The following is a 27,805-nucleotide window of genomic DNA, read 5'->3' as shown; positions in this document are numbered from 1 at the left end:
CGCGCGAGCAAAGCGACGGCGGGGAACGCCATGCTACGCTGGCTAACAAAAGTTAGCCTTGCGTGCAACGAACACTTGTCAAAAAGCTTCCACCACTAAAAACCGAGCATACGAGCACTTGTTAAAATATGTCATCACGAGCAAGCGAGCACCAACTAAAATTTTGCGAGCATTCCGAGCAGAAGCCTAATTTTAACGAGCACTGCAAAATTTTAAGGGACCATTCATGACCCCTAAAAAAGGTAATAAACTGCCATTGTTATAATATTTTCTTCGCCGGACTTATTTCTCATCGATATCAGATTTTTGAACTGGTACCTCGTTGGGGCCAACCTGGACATGAGCCACGCCCGAAACGTGGACACTCTTTCGAAAGTATTTCGAAGAGCGTCCCCGTTATTTCAATATAAGCTCCCAACCCTCACCGAATTTCTCGTTTGCCTTTGTGTCAGAGTCTTGTAGAACTATTTATGACTTTGTTAAGTCAACAATAGTTCTGGATGGGTTTTAACCGCGACAGCTAAGTTTGTCAGCTCAGCTGAGAAATGACCCGTTTTTTAACTGATATCTGAGATCTAAGATTACAACATTTATTGATAGCTGAGAAATCGAGCTGAGAAATCGGCGAAAATTTAACAGATAAGAGAGTTTCCAGTCCTCCTTAGCTCTGTGAAACAGTGGTTTATTTTTCACCTCGAGCCTGGCCTGGAAAGCATGTTTAACACGCAATGAACAAAACCATTAAAAGAAATTTTATTAAATTTATTTTCGATATTTTTATTTTCCGCGTGCATCATGTTATCGGGACAAGCTTGATTCTTCCATTGTCCAATTCTACAGCCTCGACTCCAAACTGTCGTAATCTTGATGTGTCAGCGAGTCCTCGAGGATCCATTGATGAAACAATGTTTTGATTTTCTTTATTATTCTCCAGTAGATTTCTAATGGCGAAGATGGCCCACTGACAGATATCTGAAATTATGGTCAAGGTTGATGACAAGAACTTCTAATAAAAATAACTGGAAATAAACCTTTCCAAATTGGCGATTTGTAACTAATGCCACGTGAGCAAGTCGTGTAAGCCGTATAAACTGCTGATGGTTATTAGGGGTTGTCAGTACCCTTGTTGTTTTTCTTTTTCAAGATGTATGTACCATGTATGTAAGTAGTTACAAAAACGGTAAAATAAAGCTGTTGTTGTTGTTTCGTGGCCAAATGCGTTAAGCCAAAACGTGATGAGAATCGTAGAGAGTTAATGTTTGAGCAACTGTCATTAGGCAGGGCCAAAGGAGAGAAAACTCTCGATAACTCTCAAGAAAGACTAGATTAGATTTGACTTAGTTCGACTGATGTTGACAATATCGCACGAGAGTAGAGCCACCCGGCGAAAGTGCACCAAAATCGCCGGTAGCAAATAAGAGTCACGGGAGCGCACGAGAGTAACCGAGAGCACACGAGAGCAGGCGGGAGCGCGCGATGGTATCCGAGAGCGCAAAAAGTCAAGTCAGAGAGTCACCGGGGCGGGGAGCGTACGAGATTCGCCGAAAGCTACCATAGTCGCCGGGAGAGCACGAGAGAGCATACCATAGTCGCCGGGAGAGCACGAGAGCTGCCGAGAGCGCATGAGAGTTTCGGGCCAAACAACAGCAAGAGTTTATTGGAGTCTTGTCAACTGTCGTCTTTGTTTGACCCAAGCAGTTTTGAAGTGAAATTGTTTTCAAAGAAAGGTCCAGAAAAGACAATAGTTTGAAAAGTTCCTTCGTCGAACTAATTAATAATTCATCGAAGTTTTTACTGCGACTATTGTTTGTGTTCTTATTCTTGGTTCGCTTACGAAAAAAAAAGTTTCTTTACACGCTTATTCGTTCTATAAAATTGAATTTAATTCACAAGTGTTGGTGCTTCACTAGAACAATGTACCCTTAGGGGGCTTGACGAACCCTGTGTCGGCGCGAAGGTTTAAAGCAATCTTAAAACACAACAAAATTTGAGTGAGTTTTCTTCGAAAAAAATAAATAAAAAGTGAACAAAGACTTGATGAGAAACTCAGCAACTCGAACATCTGGTTAACTTTACATTGTTTAACACAGTTAGTAAGCACCGTGAAGACACCGTCCTTTCGCAGTTCTAGCAATTCTTCTCGCAGTGTTTATTCAAGTCTTCATTTAATTTCTTCCTAGACCCTTGAGCATGAAAAACGCTTTGGCTATTTGTTTTCTCTCTCTGGCTATAGTTTGTTGGTCCGTCTGGGGTGAAAATGACGAAGATTGCAAGGAGGCTCACGAGCAGCGAGGATTCTGCCTCTTGAACCACAAGTACAAGGAAATTCAGGCCGTCAGTTTGAGCCATTGCTACATGAATTGTGCCAGAGAGAGTTCTTGCCACAGCGTCAATTTTTTTTCTGGTGCGGCAAAGAGGTGTAAAATGAATACGGCTACACAAGCGACTCAACCTGAAGATTTCACAAGCTGCGAGGATTCGACCTACATGGAGAATGTTATGAGGGGTAAGCGATTACAAACATAAAATTGATCCGCTTGAAAGCATGATTTCTTCTTATATGTAAAATACCAATAGATCGTTAAGCGACCAGGGTTGACGAAAATAAAGAGATTAGTTAACTAGGGATATTGTCTTGATGTCACACCAATTTTTTTTTAACTAACATTGCATGAAGTGTATGGGAATTTCTAGGCAGAATTAATACAGTACTTCGAAATATTGGGATGAGGAGGTTTCAAATGATACACTTAACAGAGATGTTAAGTGCGACTTTCTCCAAAAATCAACTAATATCGCCTTTCGTCGGCACAAATTGGAAAAATCGATTTCGCTCATATTTTGCCCATAGATAGGTCCTAGTGAGAAACCAAACGGTCTGCAGTTAGTTTTTCCTAATACAGCTTCCTTTCGAAGAAATATGCAAAAAAAGATTTTGCCCCAATTGGGCTCAAAATCCACTTCCGGTTTGACTGATTTTATTGAAAGTTTGATCGCCTCGCGCGTTATACTGCAGCTGTTTATTGATATTTCAATAATATTTAAAAGGTAATTAGGTCTTTATTGTATGACTGAGCGAAAAATAAAACAAATCGAGATTATTTTTTAGCCTGAAACGGGGATAAATCCAAAGGCAAAATTGGCAAATGAGTAGTTAGCGAAATTATGCAGTAAAACTCTGCCATATTTTTCTATGTGCGATAACTTAAAATATCGTAAAAACAATTTTTATGGATTAACTAGACACTTATCTAATAGGATATCCAAAAAAATCTATGGGGAAAAGGTTTTTAGTTGCCCGCTTTGGCCTTTTTTTATCACTAATTTTGCCGTAAATCAGCTAAAATGTAGACAATTGCGTTACACGGCTTGTCACAATACCCGTAAACAGTTTCACAATTTCTGTATTTTAAATAATCTAATCATTTAAAATACACGAGAAGGAGTATACGTCACATGCCGATTGTAAATGGGTACTTAAAGGAAAACCTTTACTTGCTATATTACCCTATAATGAATATATGTTTAACCTATCATTGAGGTGTTGCTTTTCCTGCGAGCTGGCTGTGCTGTTTACTACTCTTTAGCTGAAATTAAAAACAAGGCAAATGTACCATGTTTTGTCTGCTCTTAAACACTTGAAAGTGTATCTACCTTTAACAAGAAAATTCAGAAGAATTAAAATGGGCTCAGTTATAAGATCTTCATGTACCCATCATGACGGAGAGTGTCACTGGGCGCTCTGCTACACGGGAAATAATTGTCGTTTCTTCTATAATTTATAAGATAATCCTCAAAACAACGAATAGGCATATTAGGTTCACATTGAAAAATGCCCCTACTTTCAGAACGTTCGTTTATCCATGATCATTGTAAGGTATTAGTTTTTAGATCTAGTGTTAGTTTTGTTCTATTACACTGAGTTCGCTGAAAGTTAGTATTTTCAAATATATTTACGTTAAATCGGTAGACGTGTAATTCGGTCTACTGGTGAATCCAGCGGAGACGACCAGTTCTTCATATTTTGTTACAAAACTGACTATTTTGTTCTAAAATCAGTGTCAACTAGACTCCACCTCCCACTCCATTTTAAAGAAACGAAAGGCGAATGCCCACCTCCCCTCCTGCTGTCAGGCCACTGATGGCGGTTTCAGTTGCATGCTTGCAGGGTGGAATTTTAAAATTTTTCAACAACGTACATGTATGTAAATTATGCGATTACTGCTCTTACTTAAATAAACATAATCGTCTCCACCAAATGCTGGTATAACGAATTTGTCAATACTCAAATATTGGATGGAGGGGAGACGACTTATTTGCAAGTTTTCAGTCATAATTATCCATTGAAGGCTTTTTGCGGGTTATCGTTTCCCATCCCTCTTATAGGAAAGCAAATTCAAAAGCCTGCCTTCTTCGCCGCTCCTTTGCCCTGTCCCTTTTGTTCCCCTTCTGCTGCCTATAGGTAATGGTTCCAGTTGCATGAGGGTGATTTTTCAATGTGAAACGTCACTAAATTCTCTAAGCCTGTTTTTAAGGGCTAAGCTTGAAATTTTGCACTAAAAATAGCTGGAGCCGGCTGGGGTTAAGGTAACAACTGTCGAAGATAAGAAAACTGAAAGGAGTAAGGAGAGGAGGGGGCTTATCGCTGAGCCCATAACGAGGGCTGACAAAAACATTTTACATCAAGTGTCACTGGAGCATTTCTCAGAACTTTTTTAAAGGATCCCTGTGCTGTGCCCAAGGGAGATACTCGGGATTTCAAGTGACAGAAATGATGGAAGGGTTTTTTGGGGGTTTGAAATTTTTAATTCTGGGAATTGTTTGTCTAGGAAATTTTTTAAAAGTAGGGATTTTTGGGGGAATAAAAAACAATCTAAACATTCGTGGTGGTGCATTGGTTGTGTAGTTTCGCGAATAAAGTATAAAAAAATGTTTTTTACTGATGATTAATCTTGAACGATGATGTTCCAGTCCTTTGCTTTGCATATAAACTCGAGCGTTCCCCCTGAGTTTCCATTATTTTCTTTGTATTACCATTATTGCACCTTTCTGGACAGAAATTCGGTATGGGATATTTTCAGGGAAAATTTTTTGTCCAGGTAATTTTTTAAAGTGTTTTTGGAAGCCCTCGGGGTTTTTTGGGGGGTTCCATTATCCACGTTACTTGAAATCCCAAGTACCCTTCCCCACCCCCTCGAGGTGCTGTGCATGTCTGTTATGTTTCCATTGTCCAAAATAAAGCAGCTTTACACTTGCTAAGACCATTATGGATTTTCTTTTAGAAAAGGCCTATTATTTACATATTTTCTTATCCTGAATTTCAATTCTTTCATTTGACTCACAACTACTTCCTCCTCGTTATTTAGACGACAAGTGGAGGCAGGTTCTCTGCTGCTATTTTTGACAGCTTCTCTTCTTCGGAAATTGAATACAACAATTTCCCTGCGTGATCTGCACGGGCTGCACATACCTTATGGAAACAGAAGGAAAACTGTCAGACGTATTTGTATGTCGAAATTCCTGCATTCAGACAAGAAGCGAGTGAGATGTCGATATCTATAACTTATCCAACGGGAATCAAATGTCCCGTTCTTTTCATGATTAACTTGAAGAAGGTTTTGTTTACCCCTTAGGCTTCGAACCGATCCTTCGGCATTCGGACATTTTACTTTGACGACTTTATGCTTTGGTATCTCCTGAGGGACCCTACATCTTTAGGTTCCTCTTGTCCAGCCGAGACCATGGGTTTAGCAGTCATTACGTCGACACTTTGAGGAGTGTAAAAAATCGTAGCTCGAGCAAGAATCAACTTTACTTCACCCTCCATATGATGAAACTCCCAGAGTGAATTGTGCTGTGCTATATTTTCAGTGCATGATAATAGCGAGACTTTCTGCGTAGGCTGATTTCTGTCGCTGCGATCAAAGGAGTACTGACTTTAAAAGAACAACAGGCATTCATCTTGTTTAATCCACAAAAAGCGAAGAGTCGTTTTTTACCGATCGATGTGTGGAATTGAATAAGGACTTGTTATCAAAATAAAAATATTTAATTATACAATTTGCAGGTAGCAAAGACACTGGATTTAGGACTGATGCAAATATTGCGTTAAAATCTGGCGCTAATCTTAGGGCCTGTTTACAAGCAGGTAGGGTAACCCTAGTGCTAGTGCTAGCAGGAGGGTCACCCTAGCGCTCCCACATTTCTTCTTTTTTTCATCGACGTGTTTACAAGGCGCTAGGGTTAACGCTCTGCTAGAGATAACTCGCCTACCCGGGACACTTTATTTTGGCTCCAAGAAGCTAAATATGTTTAAAAATACCGACAAAAATAGCGAATTGTGACCAAGAAACATCGTGTTAATTCACAATTTGTCGTATTTTTGCACTGGAACGGAATTATTTTCGAATAACAGCTTCTTACGAAGTTTGTGGTAAAATGTTTGGCGCTGCATATGTGAGGTCATTCCATAACATAAGTATTTATAGTTTCTCCGTCAAACGCGTTCCAACTATAAAAAAAAAATGTGCTTGGGACGTTATTGGGCTTGGAAATTGAATATGATTTTAATGGAACTGATAAACTGCGTAACTAAAACGAAAATTGTTTTTTGCGCTAAGATTATTACCCGTTACAAGGTTAACTGAAGCGTAACCGGTGTAAGTTGACCCGGGTAGTAGGGTTACCCTACCTGCGAATTTTTGCTTGTAAGCCCGGGCTATCTTCTAACCCTCTTGCTAGGGTAACGGCACAAAATACATAGAACTGTGTACATAACTTAGAAAGGCAATGCTATGTTTTATCTGTCTTATACCATAAAATTGTTTAAAATCCTCAGTATTACGTTCAATGTTGATATCTATTGGCCGTATACAATTCTCCCCAATAATTTCTTATGCTTTATAGTTTTCTCCTTAAAAGGACATGAATTGGAAAAAATATCGGCAATTTGAGACAAAAAGGAAACAGCAACACATCAACAAACAACAACGACAACATCATCGCACTCGACGAATACTTATAATTTAATTGTTGCGCTGTTTCCTTCAGATCACGGAAATAAATAAACTAAACAATATTGGCTCGTTATTACGTAAAATAATTGAACTGAGAATGCTTTCCTTTATACGACCGGTTTTTGTGGATGATCGAATGATCAACAGCTTAAAACAACTCTTAACACAGAACTAAACCATCAAGCATGTTGTGATCAAGAGCGTGTAGAGATCACGCAAAGGTTCCAGAAATGGCGAAGGGAAAAAAATCTAATATTGCCTTTACCTTTTTAAATAGTTCACCACATGACTTGTTTCTTTGCATAGGTTGTTTGACGGAATTCTCACAAGAGCGTCAAACATGCATTGAAAACGATAATTTCATACGCTGTTTACTACTTGTGTCACGCAATTGCTGTCACGCAAAACGGCAGATTATCGGCAAAATTAGTGATAAATACAGGCCAAAGCGGGCCGCTAAAAACCTTTTCCCCAGAGATTTTTTTGGACATCCTATTAGATAAGTGTCTAGTTAACCCATAAAAATTGTTTTTACGATATTTTAAGTTATCGCACATAGAAAAAAATGGCAGAGTTTTACTGCATAATTTCGCTGGCTACTCATTTGCAAATTTTGCCTTTGGATTTATCCCCGTTTCAGGCTAAAAATTAATCTTGATTTGTTTTATTTTTCGCTCAGTCATACAATAAAGACCTAATTACATTATAAATAGTATTGAAATATCAAGAAACAGCTGCTGTATAACGCGCGAGGCGATCGAACTTTAAAAAAAATCAGTCAAACCGGAAGTGGATTTTGAGCCCAATTGGGGCGAAATCTTTTTTTACATATTTCTACGAAAGGAAGCTGTATTAGGAAAAACTAACTACGGTCCGTTTGGTTTCTCACCAGGACCTATCTATGGGAAAAATATGAGCGAAATCGCTTATTCCATTTGTTCCGCTGTCTGGTTGATAATTCTAGAAAGTCGCACTTAAAACGCTACGAAGTTGGAAGCATAGGAGGTAAAACGCAGTTTTAAGCTATTTCGTTTTTCGCAACACTGAAACATTTTCACTTTTCTTTTCTTTTGCGACCATAAAACAAAGAAAGACTGGCTATCAAAGTAGTTCCTCGGTTCTGGACTTTTACTTACAAGACCTGTAAAGTAGGCAAGTTGAGAATCGATCTTAAAAAATACTTCTTGACTTTTCGTTTTGACATCATTAATTATTTACATCGTGTAACAATGATAAATTGAAGCGAAACACTGACTTCAGAGAAGTCGAACTAACCAATAAATTATCAATTTAAGTTTGGTACAAACTAAAGAGATAACGTAGTTCTGGATAAAAATTCTTTGGGGAAGGGGGGTGGGAGGAGGAAAAAATTCAACATTTATTTTAACACCTCGTTTCGTAAGCGAACTAGAATTGAAAACCGAGGGAAGATTCCGAGGGAAATACGCTTTCAGCAATATTTGGCATATTACAGTCAAAATAGTCAGTGCGTGCCGCCTAGTATTCCAGAATAGTTTTGATTAACGGAGAACGGATTGCATTATTCGTTTCAAACATTCAAATTCAATTTGAATATTGGAAATCATCCAACCGTAAACACGTGAACACGTGAACCTGTCAAAAATTATCTAATTTGATTGGTTAATTTTTGACAGGTTCACGTGTTCACGTGTTTACGGTTGGATGATTTCCAATATTCAAATTGAATTTGAATGTTTGAAACGAATAATGCAATCCGTTCGCCGTTAAACAAAACTATTCTGGAATACTAGGCGGCACGCACTGACTATTTTGACTGTAAAGTCACAACATAAAAAAGAGGACGAATTAGTCTCACACTGATATATTAATCTATATTAATTTTTAGTGAAAAAAGGTTCCACAAACTGGGCCCCAGGGAGCTCGTGCAAAGATATACGACAAAGCGAAGACGCAGTGGGGGATGGTGAATTCTGGATTGATCCAGATACATCTGGGAACCCGATCAAAGTTTATTGTGACATGACTACCGACAACGGTAAAAAAATTAAGTTATACAAAAGAAAATAACATGGAGGGCATTAACAATGGCCAATTCCCTCTAGGGCTTTCCACAAGTTTCTAGAGATTTCCAAAAAAGTTGCTCGTAATTTCCTAAAAAGTTGCTCGAAAGTTGCTTCAAAATCAAAAAAGTTGCTCGAAAGTTGCTCCAAAATATCCAAAACGTTGCCTTTAAATAAGAACATTATCCAAATATATGCTAATTTCCCTTTGAAGGTAAGATTGCTAAGCATTTTCATGCAATTTTACGACCACTGAAGAACAGTCGTGAAGATACCGATGACGTCATGTTTTACTGACGAGTTTTTAATGCTGAAATGATGAGAAAGTTGAAGCATCCTCTGAACTTTCTCGGTAATCTTAGGGCCTGTTTACATGATTCCGGAATGACTTTCATTCCGGAACGAAACTCGTTCCGGAATGAAATTCGTTCTGCATTTACATGACAGAGTCGACCGGTTCAACCAAAGGCATTTTCACGTGCACGATTTCCGCGCGAGATCAAAACAAGGTGGCGCATGTTTCGCGCGAGATCAAAACAAGATGGCGCATGTTTCGCGCAAACATGTTTTTGTGCCCATAAATGGCCGTATCTGCAGTTTTGACGAGTAATTTGACCATAGAGCTGCTTCTTTGGGCTAAACAGTAAATGCTATTACGTTTTTTCGCTCTGAATTCAAACGGTGGAGTCCGTATGCGGTTCAACAAGTTGCAAGTTCATCTCGGAACGAAATTCGTTCTGTGTTTACATGATACCAGAATGAAATGTCATCCCAGAACGAAACTTTCATTCCGGAATGAAAACCGGAATGAACTCATTCCGGAATGACTTGACTTTCGTCTCGGTATCATGTAAACAGATACAGAGAAATGTATGGGGATGGAATGAACTCGTTCCGGAATGAAAGTCATTCCGGAATCATGTAAACAGGCCCTAAGGCAAATTTCACTAATCTTCGGAAAAGTTCGAAAAATGTTCGGAAACGTTCGTATGGTCTTCGAATAACTCTCGGACAATCTTCGGTCTAGAAATTGCAAAAAGTTGCTCGAAATTGCAAAAAGTTGCTCGAAAGATGAAAAGTTGCTAAACAGTTGCCGACCGGGCCCCCGTTGTTCGAAGGGTAGATAACGCTATCCACCGGATAAATCGCTGTCCAGTGGATAGCGTAGTATGTTTTGTCAACACTTATCCGCTGGATAGTGATTTATCCAGTGGATAGCGTTATCCACCCTTCGAACAACCAGGGCCAGCTCTTGAAAATGATTTTATATTCAATTCAGTGTCCTTGTTTCCTTTGTTCGTTCAGGGGGGTGGACGCTGATCAGACGAGTAAAGCTGACTGACGGCTCAATGATATCTAATGAACAATCGATCCTAGTCACAGACTACAGAGAACAACTTACAAACTACAGCTCGAATTACCACGTGCTTGTGATGAATGGCTTGTTGGACCTCCGAACGGACATGGGCTTCGAACAGATGAGGTTTTATTGTCACAAGAAGAATCCAGGAAAAGTGTTTCACGTTGCAACCAAGAAAAATCCCCTGGGGGAGGCAGTGCTTCAGTACTATACTGGCATTACCACTTCCCCACCCCAGGGGTGCGATTCGTTTTCAACGTTCCCGGATGACAACTCGACCCTTTCTCGTAAATGCGCTGAATGGGGCGACCCTTTTAACTCCGATTTCTGGGGGAAAAACAAAACGTATTCAACAAGTATGTACGTCCGGCTTGTTGTGTGGAAACCGCCCAATAGAAAACCCCACGTTGTAGCCATGTACAATAACGATTATTTCTGCGAAGATAACGTGAAACAAGGATCTCCTGGAGACGAATGGAAAGCATATGTTCGCTGACTTGACGGAACGATTATCTGGCCAGTAGTACCAAAGAATTACATACTGATGACGTTACCCTGCAGACACTCATTTAGCGTTCTGATTGGCTATTGCTCGGTTTTGAATTAACGCGCGCACGTTACAACCAATCAGAGACGATACAATGATCTCTGTAGATTTACGTCATCAGTATGGAATTTTTCGGATCGAATCTCAGAGCTCTCTTGGGCGGGAAAAGAAATGAGAGGAAGCTACTCGTGTAACTTTTTCAGAGAGAGAAATAGATATACTTTTAACAAATATCCTTATCTACTTAATGTGGGGACCGTGGTAACTCCAGTCTTTGGCTTCGGCTTTTACCACTCTCTTAATAGATCTTATTCGTATCCTCGGTATTGGACTGGAACTAGCTTGCAATGGAGGCTAATGCGGGTAATCTTGTCAAATGCAAATGACTTGAAGCTGTTTTTAATGATATTCCCCCGCATGAGCCTCCATTGCAAGCTAGTTCCAGTCCAATACCGAGAATACGAATATGGTCTAGTATGTGGGAGGCTCGGTGGCCTAATGGTTAGTGCGTCTGACTACGGTTTGAGCGGTCTGGGTTCGAGCCCTGGCCGGGTCACCGTGTTGTGTTCTTGGACAAGACACTTCACTCTCATAGTGCCTCTATCCACCCAGGTGTATAAATGGGTACAAGCAAATTTCGTTGCTGGGGTAACCCTTCCATGGACCATCCGTGGGGGGGGGGGGGGATAGAAATACTCCCATCCGCTTAATGCTACAATAACCAGGATAAGCTCCGGCATGATGAGTCATTTGGCTCGACAGAAGGCTTTAACATTAACTTTTGCCTCTTTTGAGTATTCTAGTATTACAACAAGTTCAATTAATGATAGCTCATTTGACGCATATAATCGGATTTTCACCCCGAAGGACGATCGTCGGGTAACGCACAAAGCGACGGTAAGCGATGATAATCGACTGCATCCTGGGGCTGATGCGAAATGGTCTTAAACAAGACATGTCGCTATATTTTGAGTGATTTTTCTTAAGTACAAATTTACTTTTAAACTGAAGGAACTTCAAAATAATAGTTTCCTAAGCTAGACCACAAAAGAAGAAAGCAACAATACCTAAGAAGTGATACAACAAACAGAAAATATACAAAGATGGTTACGACTGAGTAAGATTAAGGCTGATTACGAACTGCAAACTTGGTCCTTTTTTAAGATGCGGCATCCGTAATTTCCACCGCGGTCAAACGACAGAAATATGCAAAAAATAAGAAAAGTACTGCAAAGATAAGGTTTTAATTTTCACAGTTCAAAGTTCGATACATAACCGGTATCCTAAGGGTTTACTAAGTTTTTTGGAGCTTTACTAAAAAAGTTCTACGTGTTTGAAAATAGCGATATGCGGACTTGTCGGCGCCATTTGTCAAAGCACCTCTGGTTCGGATGCGAAACATTTAAAAAGTGAAAACACTGGTTTACCTGAGGGAATGGGATTATGCTTTCACTCGGCAACTATTTTTATCTATCTTTGCTCATAATCACTTCAATTTAAACAAAAAAACGGCGAAATGGAAAGAAAACCTGCCTGAGACGTTTGACCGCGGTGAATCCGTAATTAGACCCTTTCAAAATCAAGTGAAACGTAAAATGATTAGACGCAGTAGAAAAACACAAAAAATGTCAACTGCAGGAGAGAATGATTGGTCAAAACTGTTCAAGATTAAAACTAATTATAAAAACTGATTTTTATTGATTATAAAAACTGAGATTCTCGGTAGGCCTCTTTATTTGTCGCGCTACTGTAAGATTTCATGAAAGAACGAATGAACGAACGAACGAACCGAACGAACGAACGAACGAACGAACAAACGAACGAACGAACGAACGAACGAACGAACGAACAATCGAACGAACGAACGAACAAACGAATGAACGAACGAACGAACAAACGAACGAACGAACAAACGAAAGAACGAACGAACGAACAAACGGGTGAACGAAGGAACGGACGAACGAGAGAACTTAATTAACGTGTCTAAAAGTATCTAGCAGAAGGGGAGCCCTCTGCTAATACTAAGGGAAGACCCCGGGGGGAAGACCTAAGAAAGAAATGTTTTAGACATGGCTTTCATTAGTCTATAAACAAAAGTTTTGCTTTTACCTTTTAGGGTGGGTGCACAAAATTTAAATAGAAAAACGATGAAATTTAAGGTAACAATATATTACACACACAGCGCTAGAAACTAACGACGCCTGCCACGCAGGCTAATGTAACAGTAATCAAGTAAACTAATGAAAAGATACATGGATTGTGATCATCCACATTGCAGTGATCCAGTAACAAAGGAATCCCTTCAAGCTCCCGCACCTGTCACCATGTAATAACGCCTTATTTTGCGAGAACTGCAAAATTTTAAGGGACCATTCATGACCCCTAAAAAAAGGTTAAATAACAGTAAAAGTGAGTCCGCTATGCGAACATGTGTGGACTTTCATTTGAATATTAAAAAGTTGACATTATGAATTAATCAATGAGTTACTGTAGCAGTCAACAACTTCAAGTTTCGAATCGAGTAATTCGAGATAAAAGGCGAAAAAACAAAGAACTTATCAATCAATTTATTTTTTACAAGACTGTTGGAAGAACAAAGTGTTCTATTACTTGTCTTATGTACTACGCTTCAAGAAACACACGTTACCATTGCCACTTGGGATGTCACGCAATTTCAATGAGCGTGGTGTGACCCTTTGTCACGTCGTTCACGACAAGTGCCTTTTTTTTCATGCAAATAAAAACCTAGAATCCTACAAGAACAGCAGTTATTAGACCAAAAGCCTTTCCTTACCGCTAGCAAGATAGGATACTATTTTCATTAAAAGAATAAATGTTGCGTGGAGCACGTGAACTGTCTTGCATCGCTTGTTTACACAACCCTTACTTTTTGTGTAAAGCTTGTGTAAACAACTCATCGAAAAACTTGTTTTCTTTCAATGAGTTCTTTTTTTAACCTTTTTGGAATAACAACGTTTCAATAAGCTTCCACAAATAATTTCTTAGTAGCTTGCGTAGAAAGGCGGAAAAATATATTTTTCTGTTCACGAAATATTCACTTGGAGTCGGTGTTTTGAGAGGCGGCGAAGGACGTTATTTAAACCGACAATTAAATTATTTTGTCGCACGGTTTGGATATATGCATATTCTACGGTTCGATGTTATTTTTATTCTTTTCATGACAATGTTTTAGTTCAGTTCTAAATTCGACATCGGTCTTTTGCTAAATACCGTACTACTTGAGAGAAATGGAGCTGGTGAATTATATCCCGGAGTCCAAGACAAGTAAAACAACATGATCAGCGAACTTGTTTTGATACAACTCGTTGTGCATTCATTGTGTGTGGCAAAGCTGAAAGAAATAAATAACCAGACATTTGATTCGTTTTAATATGCGAATCAAAAGTGCTCAAGCCGCACAGAAAAACAAACAATACGGAAAGTGAGTCAAAACTGTGAAAAAAAGAAACGTGACCTACGACCGCAGTTGTTCAGCTCATTAGATATGCAGATTTCAGCCGTCGCGATTGTTATTTCACTTTTCATCTACGCCACCGCTGCCTTTGAAGTTATTCCTTGATGTATATTTTCCAGCCACCACACGCTCTTCGAAAGATGTGTCAAAAAGGCTTCTAGATTCAAGAATAAAGTGCGACTTACTCGATACTGATCGAATTTCTGGGTTTACTGCCTTGGCTGCCCATCTCACCGAAACTTCGGATTCTCCGATCACTGTCGAAAACTTCCGAAAGCACTAACCCGAGTTATCACGGAAAGTGACCCCCCAATCGGAAAAAACTGCATGACAACAATGTGTAGACTTTAAAGTCCACACAAAAACTGCCATTATTAAAATCTTTTCTTCGCCGGACTTATTCTCACCAATATCAGATTTTTGAACTGGTACCTCGTTGTGGCCAACGTGAACATGAGCCACGCCCAAAACTTGAACGCTCTTTTGACTGAAATATTTCGAAGAGCGTTCCCGTCATTTCAATATAAGCCCCCCAACCCTCCCCTAAAATTCTCGTTTGCCTCTGTGTCAAAGAGTCTTGTAGATATATTAATGACTTCCCTGAAGTCAACAATAGTTCTGGATGGGTTTTAACCGTGATAGCTAAGTTTGTCAGCTCAGCTGAGAAATGACCCGTTTTTTAACTGATATCTGAGATCTAAGATAACAACATTTATTGACAGCTGAAAAATTGGCTGACATTTAAACTGAAAGCTGAGAAATCGGCGAAAATTTAACAGATAACAGAGTTTCAGCAATCCATCCTGACCTCCTTAGCTCTCTGAAACAGTGGTATATTTTTCACCTCGAGCCTGGCCTGGAAAGCATGTTTAAAACGCAATGAACAAAACAATAAGGAATTTCATAAAATTTATTTTCGATATTTTTATTTTCTGCGTGGATCATGTTATCGGGACAAGCTTGATTCTTCCATTGTCCAATTCAACAGCCTCGACTCCAAACTGTCGTAATCTTGATGTGTCAGCGAGTCCTCGAGGATCCATTGATGAAACAATGTTCTGATTTTCTATGTTGTTCTCCAGAAGGTTTCTAATGGCGAAGATGGCCCACTGACAGATATCTGAAAATAAGGTCAAGGTTGATGACAAAAAATTCCTTTTATAACAAAACTGGAAACAGACGAACCAATACCATGCGAGTAAAGTTTCCTTCGATCTTCGTAGAAAAATCGGGAAGAAGTCCCTTAGTTTCCGATTTTCTAGGAAGAGCATTTTATCAGTCAAAGCGGAAAAAACGGGGTGTGCTGAACTTGGATCTTAAGCTTCGTGGCTAAATGCGTTAAGCCTAAGCAAAACACGCTGCGAGTAAATATTACACAAACAGATTGTTTAACTCTCAGAAACTATCAACAGCCTGGGGCCAAACAAGAGAAAACTCTCAATAATTCTGAAGAAAAATTGGAGTTGTTCAACTGAATTTGGTGAAAGCACCCGAGAGTCGCCGAGCGTACTAGTGTCGCCGGGAGTGCACGACAGTGGCCCGAGGAGCGCACGAGAGTCACCGTATAGGAATGTCAGAACAAACACGAACAAGAATTTAAAGTCTTGTCAACTCTCGTCTTCGTTTGACCCAGTCAGTTTAGAAGTGAAATTGTTCTCACAGAAATGTCCAGAAAAGACTATAGTTCCTTCGTCGAACGAATTAATAATTCATCGAAGTTTTTACAGTGACTATTGTTTGTATTCTTATACCTGGTTCGCTTACGAAAAGAAGTTTCTTTACACGTTTATTCGTATTATAAACTTGAAACTAATTCACAGATTTTGGTACTTCACTTGAACAATGCACCCTTAGGGGGCTAAACGAACACTGTGTCGGCGCAAAGGTTTAAAGCAATCTTAAGACACAACAAAACTTGAGTGAGTTGCCTTCGAAAAAATAATAAAAAGTTAACAAAGACTTGATGAGAAACTAAGCGACTCAAACATCTGTTGAACATAACATTGTTTCACGCAGTTAATAAACACCGTGAAGACATACGCCTTTCGCAGTTCTTGCAGTTTTTCTCACAGTGCTTGTTCAATTAAGTCTTCATTTCTTCCTAGGCTCTTGAAAAAGGAAAGCATGAAAAGCGCTTTCGGCGTTCATCTTCTCTCTCTGGCTTTAGTTTGTTTGACTGTCCGTGGTAAAGATGACGAGGATTGCAAGGAAGCTCACGAGCAAAGAGGATTTTGCCTTTTGAACCACAAGTACAAGGAAATTCAGGCCGTAAGTTTGAGCCATTGTTATATGAATTGTGCCAGAGAGAGTTCTTGCCACAGCGTTAATTTTTTTTCTGGTGCGGCAAAGAGGTGTGAAATGAACACGGCTACACAAGCGACTCAAGCTGAAGATTTCACAAGCTGCGAGGATTCGACCTACATGGAAAATGTTATGAGGGTTAAGCGACTACAAACATAAAATTGATCCTCTTGAAAGGATTTCGTCATAAAAATCTCAATCGATGGTTAAGTGACGAATGTTGATGAGAAAAGAGAGAATAGTCAACTGGAGGATTTTGTCCCACAAAAACGTAGATTATTCCGTTTGACTCATGTTTGAAGCAACAACAGGGTAGCATTTTTTCATTTTTCTTTTTCCTTTGCGACCGTAAGACACCAAAAGTTAATTCCTTAGATGACTCTTAGATTTCTGTTTCCAACACAAAGGAAAACTGGCTATCAACAAATTTCCTTGGTTCTGGACTTTTTCTTACAAGACCTGTAAAGTAGGCAAGTTGAGAATCGATCTTAAAAAATACTTCTTGTCTTTTCGTTTTGACATCATTAATTATTTACATCGTGTAACAATGATAAATTGAAGCGAAACACTGACTTCAGAGGAGTCGAACTAACCAATAAATTATCAATTTAAATTTGGTCGGAAAGAAACAAACTAAAGAGGTAACGTAGTTCTGAATGAAAATTCTTTGGGGAAAGGGGGTATGAGAAGGAAAAAATTCAACATTTACATTAACACCTCGCTTTGTACGCGAACTAGAATTGAAAACCGAGGGAATACGCTTTCCTTCAGCAATATTTGGCACATTAAAGTCACAAAGACATAAGAAAGAAAACGAATTAGTCTCACACTGATATATTAATTTTTAGTGAAAAAAGGTTCCACAAACTGGGCCCCAGGAAGCTCGTGCAAAGACATACGACAAAGCGAAGACACGCAGTGGGGGATGGTGAATTCTGGATTGATCCAGATGCATCCGGGAACCCGATCAAAGTTTATTGTGACATGACAACCGACAACGGTAAGACAAATAAGTTATACAGAAGAAAATAATATGCTGGGCAATAACAATGGCCAATTCTCTCTTGGGTTTTCCACAAGTTGCTAGAGATTTCCCAAAAAGTTGCTCCAAGTTGCTTCAATATCGAAAAAGTTGCTGGAAAGTTGCTTCGAAAAATCCAAAACGTTTTCTTTAAATAAGAAAATTCTCCAAATATATGCTAATTTCCCTTTAAAGGTAAGATTGCTAAGTTAATGCTGAAATGATGAGAAAGTTAAAGCATCCTCTAAACTTTCTCGGTAATCTTTGGCAAATTTCGCTTATCTTCGGAAAAGTTCGAAAAATGTTCGGAAACGTTTGTATGGTCTTCGAATAACACCCGGACAATCTTCGGACTAGAAATTGCAAAAAGTTGCTCGAAAGATGAAAAGTTGCCAAACAGTTGCCGACCGGGCCCCAGTTGTTCGAAGGGTAGATAACGCTATCCACTGAATAAATCGCTGTCCACTGGATAGCGTAGTATGTTTTGTCTATCTGCTGGATAGTGATTTACCAAGTCGATAGCGTTATCCACCCTTCGAACAACCGGGGCCAGCTCTTGAAAATGATTTTACATTCAATTCAGTGTCCTTGTTTACTTTGTTTCTTCAGGAGGGTGGACGCTGGTCAGACGAGTAAAGCTGACTGATGGCTCAGTGATATCTAATGAACAAACGACTCAAGTCACAGACTACAGAGAACAACTTACAAACTACGGCTCGAATTACCACGTGCTTAAGATGAATGGCTTGTTGGACCTCAGAACGGACATGGGCTTCGAACAGATGAGGTTTTATTGTCACAAGAAGAATCCAGGAAAAGTGTTTCACGTTGCAACCAAGAAAAATCCCCTGGGGGAGGCGGTGCTTCAGTACTTTACTGGCATTACCACTACCCCACCCCAGGCGTGCGATTCGTTTTCAACGTTCCCGGATGACAACTCGACCCTTTCCCGTAAATGCGCTGAATGGGGCGTCCCTTTTAACTCCGATTTCTGGGGGAAAAACAAAACGTATCCAACAAATATGTACGTCCGGCTTGTTGTGTGGAAACCGCCCGATAGAACACCCGACATTGTAGCCATGTACAATAACGATTATTTCTGCGAAGATAACGTAAAACAAGGATCTCCTGGAGACGAATGGAAAGTATATGTTCGCTGACTTGACGGAACGATTATCTGGACAGTAGTACCAAAGAATTACATACTGATGACGTTACCCTGCAGACACTCATTTAGCGTTCTGATTGGCTGTTGCTCGGTTTTAAATTAACGCACGCACGTTACAACCAATCAGAGACGATACAATGATCTCTGTAGATTTACGTCATCAGTATGGAATTTTTCGGATCGAATCTTGGACAAGACACTTCACTCTCATAGTGCCTCTATCCACCCAGGTGTATAAATGGGTACCAGCAAATTTTGTTGTTGGGGGTAACCCTGCCATGGACCATCCGGGGGGGGGGGGGGGGGGATAGAAATACTCCCATCCGCTTAATGCTACAATAACCAGGATAAGCTCCGGCATGATGAGTCATTTGGCTCGACAGAAGGCTTTAACATTAACTTTTACCTCTTTTGAGTATTCTAAGTATCACAAAAAGTTCAATTAATGATAGCTCATTAACAAGGTTCATACAGCAGTTTGACGCATATAATCGGATTTTCACCCCGAAGGACGATCGTCGGGTAACGCACAAAGCGACGGTAAGCGATGATAATCGACTGCATCCTGAGGCTGATGCGAAATGGTCTTAAACAAGACATGTCGCTATATTTTGAGTGATTTTTCTTAAGTACAAAATTACTTTTAAACTGAAGGAACTTCAAAATAATAGTTTCCTAAGCTAGACCACAAAAGAAGAAAGCAACAATACCTAAGAAGTGATACAACAAACAGACAATATACAAAGATGGTTACGACTGATTAGGAACAGCAAACTTGGTCCTTTTTTAAGATGCGGCATCCGTAATTTCCACCGCGGTCAAACGACAGAAATATGCAAAAAATAAGAAAAGTACTGCAAAGATAAGGTTTTAATTTTCACAGTTCAAAGTTCGATACATAACCGGTATCCTAAGGGTTTACTAAGTTTTTTGGAGCTTTACTAAAAAAGTTCTACGTGTTTGAAAATAGCGATATGCGGACTTGTCGGCGCCATTTGTCAAAGCACCTCTGGTTCGGATGCGAAACATTTAAAAAGTGAAAACACTGATTTACCTGAGGGAATGGGATTATGCTTTCACTCAGCAACTATTTTTATCTATCTTTGCTAGTAATCACTTCAATTTAAACAAAAAAACGGCGAAATGGAAAGAAAACCTGCCTGAGACGTTTGACCGCGGTGAATCCGTAATTAGACCCTTTCAAAATCAAGTGAAACGTAAAATGATTAGACGCAGTAGAAAAACACAAAAAATGTCAACTGCAGGAGAGAATGATTGGTCAAAACTGTTCAAGATTGAAACTAATTATAAAAACTGATTTTTATTGATTTTAAAAACTGAGATTCTCGGTAGGCCTCTTTATTTGTCGCGCTACCGTAAGATTTCATGAACGAATGAACGAACGAACGAACGAACGAACGAACCAAACGAACGAACGAACGAACGAACGAAAGACGAACGAACAAACGAAAGAACGAACGAACGAACGAAAGACGAACGAACAAACGACAGAACGAACGAAAGACGAACGAACGAACAAACGGGTGAACGAACGAACGAACAAACGGACGAACGGACGAACGAACGGACGAACGAAAGAACTTTATTACCGTGTCTAAAAGTATCTAGCAGAAGGAGAACCCTCTGCTTATGGGAAAGACCTAAGTAAGAAATGTTTCAGACTTGGCTTTCATTAGTCTGTAAACAAAAGTTTCGCTTTTACCTTTCAGGGTGGTAAATAGAAAAACGATGAAATTTAAGGTAACAATGTATTACACACACACCTGATGTTAGTAACAGTAATCAATTGAACTAAGTAAAGGATACAAGGATTATGATCATCCACATTGCAGTGATCCAGTAACAAAGGAATCCCTTCAAGCTCTCGCACCTGTCACCATGTATTAACACAAACTGTTAGATATACAGTAAAAACCCCCGTATAAGAACCTAGGTTTTTTCAAGTTAGCCTAAACAGGTTCTTATATAAATGGTATTTAGGGTAAAATTAGGCTAACTAGGTTCTTAATTAGGTTCTTAACTTATGTTCAAGAAATAAAGTAGAATTGTTAAATGATCTGGTCTTTAATGTCCAATAACAGTATTCTTGGAGGCTTCGGTAAGCAAGATACTATACTATTTCTGTTAAAATCAAACCTATACTGTAACCTTCACTGTATATTTTTGAGAAGATTTTTTAATTCTATACTTTTGAGAAGATTATTTTTTTCTTTTTTGAAAATAAGAACCTGTTTTAGAATTTTTTGCCTAAAATGGTTCTTATGTGAAGGGTACTTAAAAATGAAATTTTAGCCTAACAGGTTCTTAAATGTTAGGTTCTTATACGCGGGTTTTTACTGTACTATAAACGCTCTGTCAAAGCCGGTTTACACGTTACGATTTGTCGGCCTGATTTGGCCCAGATTTGATAAGAAAATGAGTGCGCATTTAAAAATCGGCCCGATTTCCTAAAAATCTGTTGCAGTGTCACAGATTTTAGAAATCGGGCCGATTTTCATTCAAACAAAAAGCGGCCGACGAATCGCAGCGTGTAAATTTGCTTGGAAGAAATCGGGCCAACAAATCGTAACGCGTAAACCGGCCTTTAGTTAGCTATAGACCTCTTAAGCTTCGTTCCATTTCAGACCACGTGAAGTTACCCTTGAGAAATATTTTTTTTGAAATTAACATTGAAATGAATTATTAATTTTCAGATAAAAAGGAACATTTCTCTGGAGAAAATCACATGATCTGAAATGGACAATTTACATACGTAGTTAAGGAGGTCTATTGTGCTGTAAGTTGGGCACAGGTAGCCCAAACTTGACGACGCCCGTACTGTTACACATCTAATTACACAATTATTGTCAAAATATAAGGACTTGTATGGGGAGAAACATTGAGTACGGGCGATTTTTAAATAAGAAATAATTTAACTCGCTTCAGCCGTTTGTTTCTTTGTTTCCAGTGAGGTTTCTGGGTCGATTTATGGCCATTAAGGGGGTTTTCAGTTTCTTTGTTCTTCCCTTTAAAGGCCTTTAAAGGGCAAGAATAAATCGACCCAAGAAACTGCCACTGTTTAATACGCTACCCCTCTACTAAGCCCCACCTAAGCCTGCGAGCAGCCTTTGTCACCCCGAGTTTACTATGATCGCTTTGGTTTTTGTCACAATAACGCCGTCTGTCATTTCTGACCAATCAAAATGCAGCGTTCGTAGACGAACGCAGGAAATTGGAAACTCGGTGGCTTTCTGTCATAATGTGTGAAATTTCTGCGAGTTCACGCTTTTTTTGCAAGGTACGGTATTCCAGAACAGCTGGTCACCGACAACGGACCGCAGTTTACGTCTCGCGACTGAAATTCTCAAAAGAATGGGATTTTGATCATCGTACTAGCAGTCCACGTCACAGTCAGTCCAATGGCAAAGCAGAAAGTGCCGTGAAGGAGGCAAAGAAGATCCTCGTGAAGTGTAAGAAGGCTGGTTCTGATGCGTTTCTTGCTCTACTTGACCACAGGAATACACCGCCTGCGGGAATTCAGATCAGCCCGCCTCAGCGACTTCCAAATAGAAGAACATTACCCATGTCTGCTGGTCTACTAAAGCCGTCTGTAGCTAATGAAGATACAACCCGTACCAAGCTTCGCCTGTGCCAGCAACAGCAAGCTTGTTATTACGAAAGAGGCACCCAGGACCTAGATCCTTTGGAGAAGGGTGATCCTGTAAGAGTTAAGCCTTGGCACGTTGGAAAGAAGGAATGACAGAAAGGCGTTGTCAAGAAGCGTTTGGATGAAAGGTCGTACGAAGTGGAGCTTCCCCAAGGAGTTCTTCGGAGAATTAGAGTTCATCTAAGGAGGACCAACGAATCTGCTCCTACAGCAGCCGACACTCAAGATCATGGAGCAGTATAACGAGCCACAGCCACGAGAGCCACAAGATTCTGTGTCTGAAACCCACGAGTTGCCGTCCCAAGCTGCAGCTGAAGCTCCGTCCCAAGGTTCTACTGTAGTTCAGCCGCCCGCTACTCCTGTGGAAGCACCAGAGTTAAGACGATCTCAGCGAGTCCGCCGAGTCCCAAAACACCTTGAGGACTATGTTTTGGCCTGAGTGCCCAAGCATGAACTGTTTGCACTGTTGCTGCATAAGGACTTTACTTTTTTGTTATTTGACGTGTTTATTTTCTTTTTCTGCTATAAAGGAGAGGGTGTCATAATGGCTGCGGTCACATCTACGACGTAACTAAAGTTAAACTATAGTTAGTCTCAAGTTACGTGACGTCATACCGAACTATAGTTAGTGCTTTCGGTCGTCTTTGCGGTCACACCAATGCAGTTAACTATAGTTAGTTCTGATTAGCTTTTGTATAATTTCGAATTTAAATTAGTTCATAACAGCCCTTGTTGTTGATCTGTGTCTAATTGTTGCTCTGTTTTTTTCTATTTTTGCACGGCATCTCGGCGTTGAAGAAAAGAAAATGAAGTAAGGATGCTAAACGCCGAAGAATTCAAGCTTTACTTTTGCTAACATTGGTGATATGTAATGTTTTGGCATATTGTTTTTCATTTTTTTCCCTTCCCTTCATGCTTTGTTTTGCATATTTATGTTCATCTCGCACGTGCGAAAAGAATTGTCGCATTCTGATTGGTTTTTCGTTCGTAAACTTAAGACTAACCCATGAACCTTGCTTGGGCATAACTATAGTTAGTCTGTATTGTTTTGGATCAGCGAGGCGTAAATTTTCTAACTATAGTTACGGTGAACGAAGAGGCGGTCAATTACCAAAATAGCTAATTATAGTTAACGTCGTCTTAACTATACAGTAGTTAGCAGTCGAGATGTGACCGCAGCCAATGTGTGAAATTCCTGCGAGTTCACGCTTTCAAGTAATATATGTAAATTCTAGGTTAATTACTATTCGAGAAAACTTGTGATAGCGTCAGTTGAATTGTTGTACTTACTCGGTTAGGATCTTTAGATTAAAAGGTACTTTCTTTGAGTTGACCTCGAGTTTTTGTGCTGCTATTACACTTTCGCGCACGCTCTCCTTATTAAGGTAACAGGTTATCTCGCCTGAAACCTATTCGCCCGAACTGAACGTTTGTTGGTCTCGGACTGAAAGACTGTTCGCCAGGATTATTCCTAACGCGACTTACAAAGCAATTGGTAAATTATGCGTCTCTTTTCCTATCCCTCTGGCGAGTTGATCGTTGACTAATGCAAGAAGAATTCAATTCATCCTAACAAAATTCGAGTTTGGAGATCGACATCACATTTCGTGTAAAGCCAAAAGAAATACATCACACAAATACCGTTTTCGGTCAAAACATTTGTAGGATGTGGGAAAATGTTGGACTGGGCTTGATTTGCCTGCGAATCACGCTTTCCAAAAAAAATAAAAAAATAAACACAAAAAAACGCCTGATCGCAGGAAAGGGCTTTAAAAATCATACGAGGTCTCGGAGTCTCGGATTTGATTGTTTTTTGGTCGAGGGTCTCGGTTCAAATAAAACAAAAAGAGTTAGGAAATGCGTTCCAAAGTCTTTAAAACAGATCTTTCTTCGAGCGACACAGCCAAAGATGATACGATTCCCACTAAAGGGGGTGAGCGAATCACTTCAAGTATTCCCACACCTTGAGTCTTGACTAAACCGACAAAAAGACAAGTATTAATAATATATATCTATTTCTATTTATGAATGAAAAAGAAACGCTTGTTAAGCTTCAGCGTTCCCTTAAAGCTGATTTCCAGTCCGTACTGCGCAGACTCGGGGTTTGTTTTCGTTTTTGTTTTGAATTCGTTGAAACGTTACACTTCGGTGACAGCCGACATGAAGTTTTTTTGTCCGCCATTACAGTTCGTTTCGTTCAAGAATTTCCGATGAGCTGAAACGTCGGTTTGAAATAGCGTCAAGGTTCCTCTACTCGTTATTATTTGTTCTGCAAGGATATCTGGCGTTAATTATGAAGAAAAAGGTAAGTTTGTCGCGGAATTTTTAGTTTTGCTTGTAAACATTCCTTCGTGTGGGCTCACATAAACATTGCAGCCGAGATTGCGCAGTACGGACTGGAACTCATCTTTAAAGCGAGTTTGGATCAATTGACTTAACTGCGAACATTTCATAGTTAATAATAGCTCCAGTAATTTGAAATTGGAAAACTTGAAACAAACCCAAACGTTGGTACCTTGAAACTATATGATTCTGTTTGCGTGTTTTCCGAACGGTGTACAGCTACAAAAGTATTGTCATGCATCGTAATCCTTCAAAGGAACCAGTCGATCGAGAAAGACGAATCGCCCGAGGAGTTCTTCAGTCCATTGATCAAACCAATAGGGTGCTTAAGCTGGGTGCTTAAATTGCTGAACATTTTGTTGTGTTTTCACACATTGAGAGGTTTGTTTGTCTTTGACAGTCTTCGACAAGGAAAGACTACCTAGACGGTGACAAAGGGTTTATGCGTGACACGTGAAAAGGGCAAAACTTAGTCCGTGACGCGTGAAAATAGGGCAACAATTATACTGTGTCGCGTGAAAATACCTGGAAGAGACATGTGATTTGTGAATTCTGCTGTTAACGTTTCAAGTATATGTGACGCGTAAATTTGGTTAAAGTTTGTGCGTGAAACGGGATCACAACAACCCCTTTGCTGCCCTGTATCTACACAGGTAGCCCAAGCTCCTAAAGGAGCCGTCGACATATGACATTGCGTAATAACGTTGTTATAAGGGTTTGTGTGGGAATATAACGATCGTAAAAAATAATTCAAAATAAAGGGAAAATAGCCGATAAAATCGACTTACCTATCCTCTTCTATGTAAATCTTGTGTTTCTATGCCGTTTGGGAAACCAGCGAACCTAAAACCCACTGAAATCGCTTCAAAACGCCCCCAAACGGCATAGAAACACAAGGTTTACATAGAAGAGGATAGGTAAGACGATTTTATCGGATATTTCCCTTTATTTTGAATTATTTTTTGCGATCGTTATATTCCCATACAAACCCTTATAATAACGTTATTACGCAATGTCATATGTACCGTAGTCTACATGTTGACGGCTCCTTTAGGAGCTTGGGCTACCTGTGGTATCTATTTCGAACTTGCTGCCATTTAGATTCAAGTATTATGTGAGGCTGATATCGTAATAGCTGTCCGATCTCTCCCAATTTTTTAAAATAATTTTAACGTTCGCCTAACGAATAGTAATTCTATTCCATTTATTCAGATAATTATTTGTCTAGGGCACACGGGAGCTAGTTTTGAAAATTGTCCCGTACATGTTATATAAATACACCATCGGTCGTCTTGTCCTTATTAGATGTCTTATTAGAATGTTGATCGATGTTGCGCGCGCAGTGGCGGTGCCAGACCTCGTCAAAAGTGCAGCAGACTAGCTATTATTAAATTGTTTTAGACTTTTTATTGTCAACAAGTTATAAAAATTTCTTTGTTATCAATTAAAAAGTTTTGGGTTTCTACGTCCCCAAACCAAGGTTGAATCACGCGACTCAGTGAGTAGCCGTGACCCATTTATTTGAAACTGCAAAATTGCTTAGCCATTGAAATAAATAATGATATTCCAGCTGGTAATCCATGAGCTAATCGCCCTCAAAATAGACCAGACTGTTATTCGAAGACTGTTCTGTCAGGGAGCCCTGACGAAAGGGAATCGAGGAAATAATTTTTGTCGGCGAAATTCCAAAGGCAGTACTAGATTAAAAAAACAGAAAGGTTGACCGTACGGTGGAGGGATTTAACTTGTATAGTTTCTTCCAATATTTCGTCAGGCACGGCCTGACTTCATCAGGGAATGAACAACTTAGTAAAAATCGTTACAATTTAAACAACCAAGACTAAAGATAATAAGATTACAATTCAAAAATAATCGTTGAAATAGAAACAACGGAAAAACAAAATAACGAATGGCAGGGTTGTATGTGATAACAAGAGGTACGCGACTGGGTTGGTCAGGTGTGGTCTGACTGGGATTGAGTGCTTCGTTGGGTGTTATAGTGTGAACGCGCTGGATTTCGTGTTTGAGGAAAGACATGGTACACTGTCGACGTCGTAACAAACAATTTATAGGAAAAACTAAAAGACGACTTAAACACCGCTTTAACGAACACCGACGACCAGTAGACAGACCCACCCCCACCTCCAGACCAACTGCGGTCTCAGACCATTTTCTTTCCGACGACCATTCGCCTAACGACATAGAACTTATTCCACTAGAACTCATACATCCATCCCGTGACGCTATACGCAAAGCTAGGGAAGCGTATCTTATCGAGAGGGGTCAAACCTTAGAACCTAAGGGCATAAACAGAAGAGAAGAAATTTAATACAGCATATTATGTACTTAGAGTATCACCGTTTGTTATACGTTATCTTGTTATATTATAATCTTATTTTGTTTTTCCGTTGGTTCTATTTCAACGGTTATTTTTGAATTGTAATCTTATTATCTTTAGTCTTGGTTGTTTAAATTGTAACGATTTTTACTAAGTTGTTCATTCCCTGATGAAGTCAGGCCGTGCCTGACGAAATATTGGAAGAAAATATACAATCATACAAGTTATCCCTCCACCGTACGGTCGCCTTCTGTTTTTTAATTTGTTCGTACAGTATTTATACAATTTGCTGATCGTCCACCGGTCCGGTTTTTTGTGTTGTCCGTTGGCCCTTTCTGACTTTCTCAAGTTATAAGTGTTCAGTACACAGGCGGCCCAAGCTCACAATAAGAGGAGTTTATACAGTAATTCATATGTTAATTGTATGCAAAAACGTGACTCTCGCCTTGCACCATATGGAGGTGTTGTGTTACGGCGGGTTGCACTTATGATAACCAAGCTCTCGATGATGAGATTTTACCCTAATG

At 39.6% G+C, this 27,805-nt stretch overlaps 3 protein-coding genes across 5 annotated transcripts in view; 2 read left to right on the top strand and 1 right to left on the bottom strand.

The window, feature by feature from the left end:
* Positions 1-747: 747 nt before the first annotated feature.
* Positions 748-27,805, bottom strand: part of LOC144653267 (ataxin-10-like) — a 45,296-nt gene continuing 18,238 nt past the window's right edge. The window contains exons 12-13 of one of the 2 annotated variants that reach the window (XM_078513219.1): positions 13,218-13,281; positions 748-972 (exon numbers count right to left, since the gene is read on the bottom strand). In XM_078513219.1, coding sequence (XP_078369345.1) covers positions 794-972; positions 13,218-13,281 — 243 coding nt within the window. In that variant the 3' untranslated portion in view covers positions 748-793. Of the gene's footprint in view, positions 973-13,217; positions 13,282-15,334; positions 15,561-20,757; positions 20,822-27,805 lie in introns of those variants that run through there. The other variant, XM_078513220.1, reaches the window with a different exon arrangement.
* LOC144653268 (uncharacterized) lies at positions 2,115-13,231 on the top strand. 2 transcript variants are annotated; one of them, XM_078513222.1, is made up of 3 exons: positions 2,127-2,506; positions 8,884-9,033; positions 10,364-13,231. In XM_078513222.1, exons 1-3 carry the CDS (start codon positions 2,191-2,193, stop codon positions 10,912-10,914), a joined length of 1,017 nt encoding a protein of 338 aa, XP_078369348.1. In that variant the 5' UTR covers positions 2,127-2,190; the 3' UTR covers positions 10,915-13,231. The 2 variants fall into 2 exon arrangements, with proteins under 2 accessions (XP_078369349.1, XP_078369348.1); XM_078513223.1 differs by lacking the exon at positions 8,884-9,033 and having other exon boundaries at positions 2,115-2,506.
* Positions 17,438-19,173, top strand: LOC144653270 (uncharacterized). Its single transcript, XM_078513225.1, has 2 exons — positions 17,438-17,741; positions 18,372-19,173. Exons 1-2 carry the CDS (start codon positions 17,726-17,728, stop codon positions 18,920-18,922), a joined length of 567 nt encoding a protein of 188 aa, XP_078369351.1. The 5' UTR covers positions 17,438-17,725; the 3' UTR covers positions 18,923-19,173.

The sequence above is a fragment of the Oculina patagonica genome, chromosome 5 (genome assembly GCF_052425735.1).
Source record: "Oculina patagonica isolate OP01 chromosome 5, crgOcupat, whole genome shotgun sequence".
Classification (NCBI taxonomy): Eukaryota; Metazoa; Cnidaria; class Anthozoa; order Scleractinia; family Oculinidae; genus Oculina; species Oculina patagonica.
Note: the sequence above shows the minus strand (reverse complement) of the source record. Positions and strands in the feature narration are given on the sequence as shown.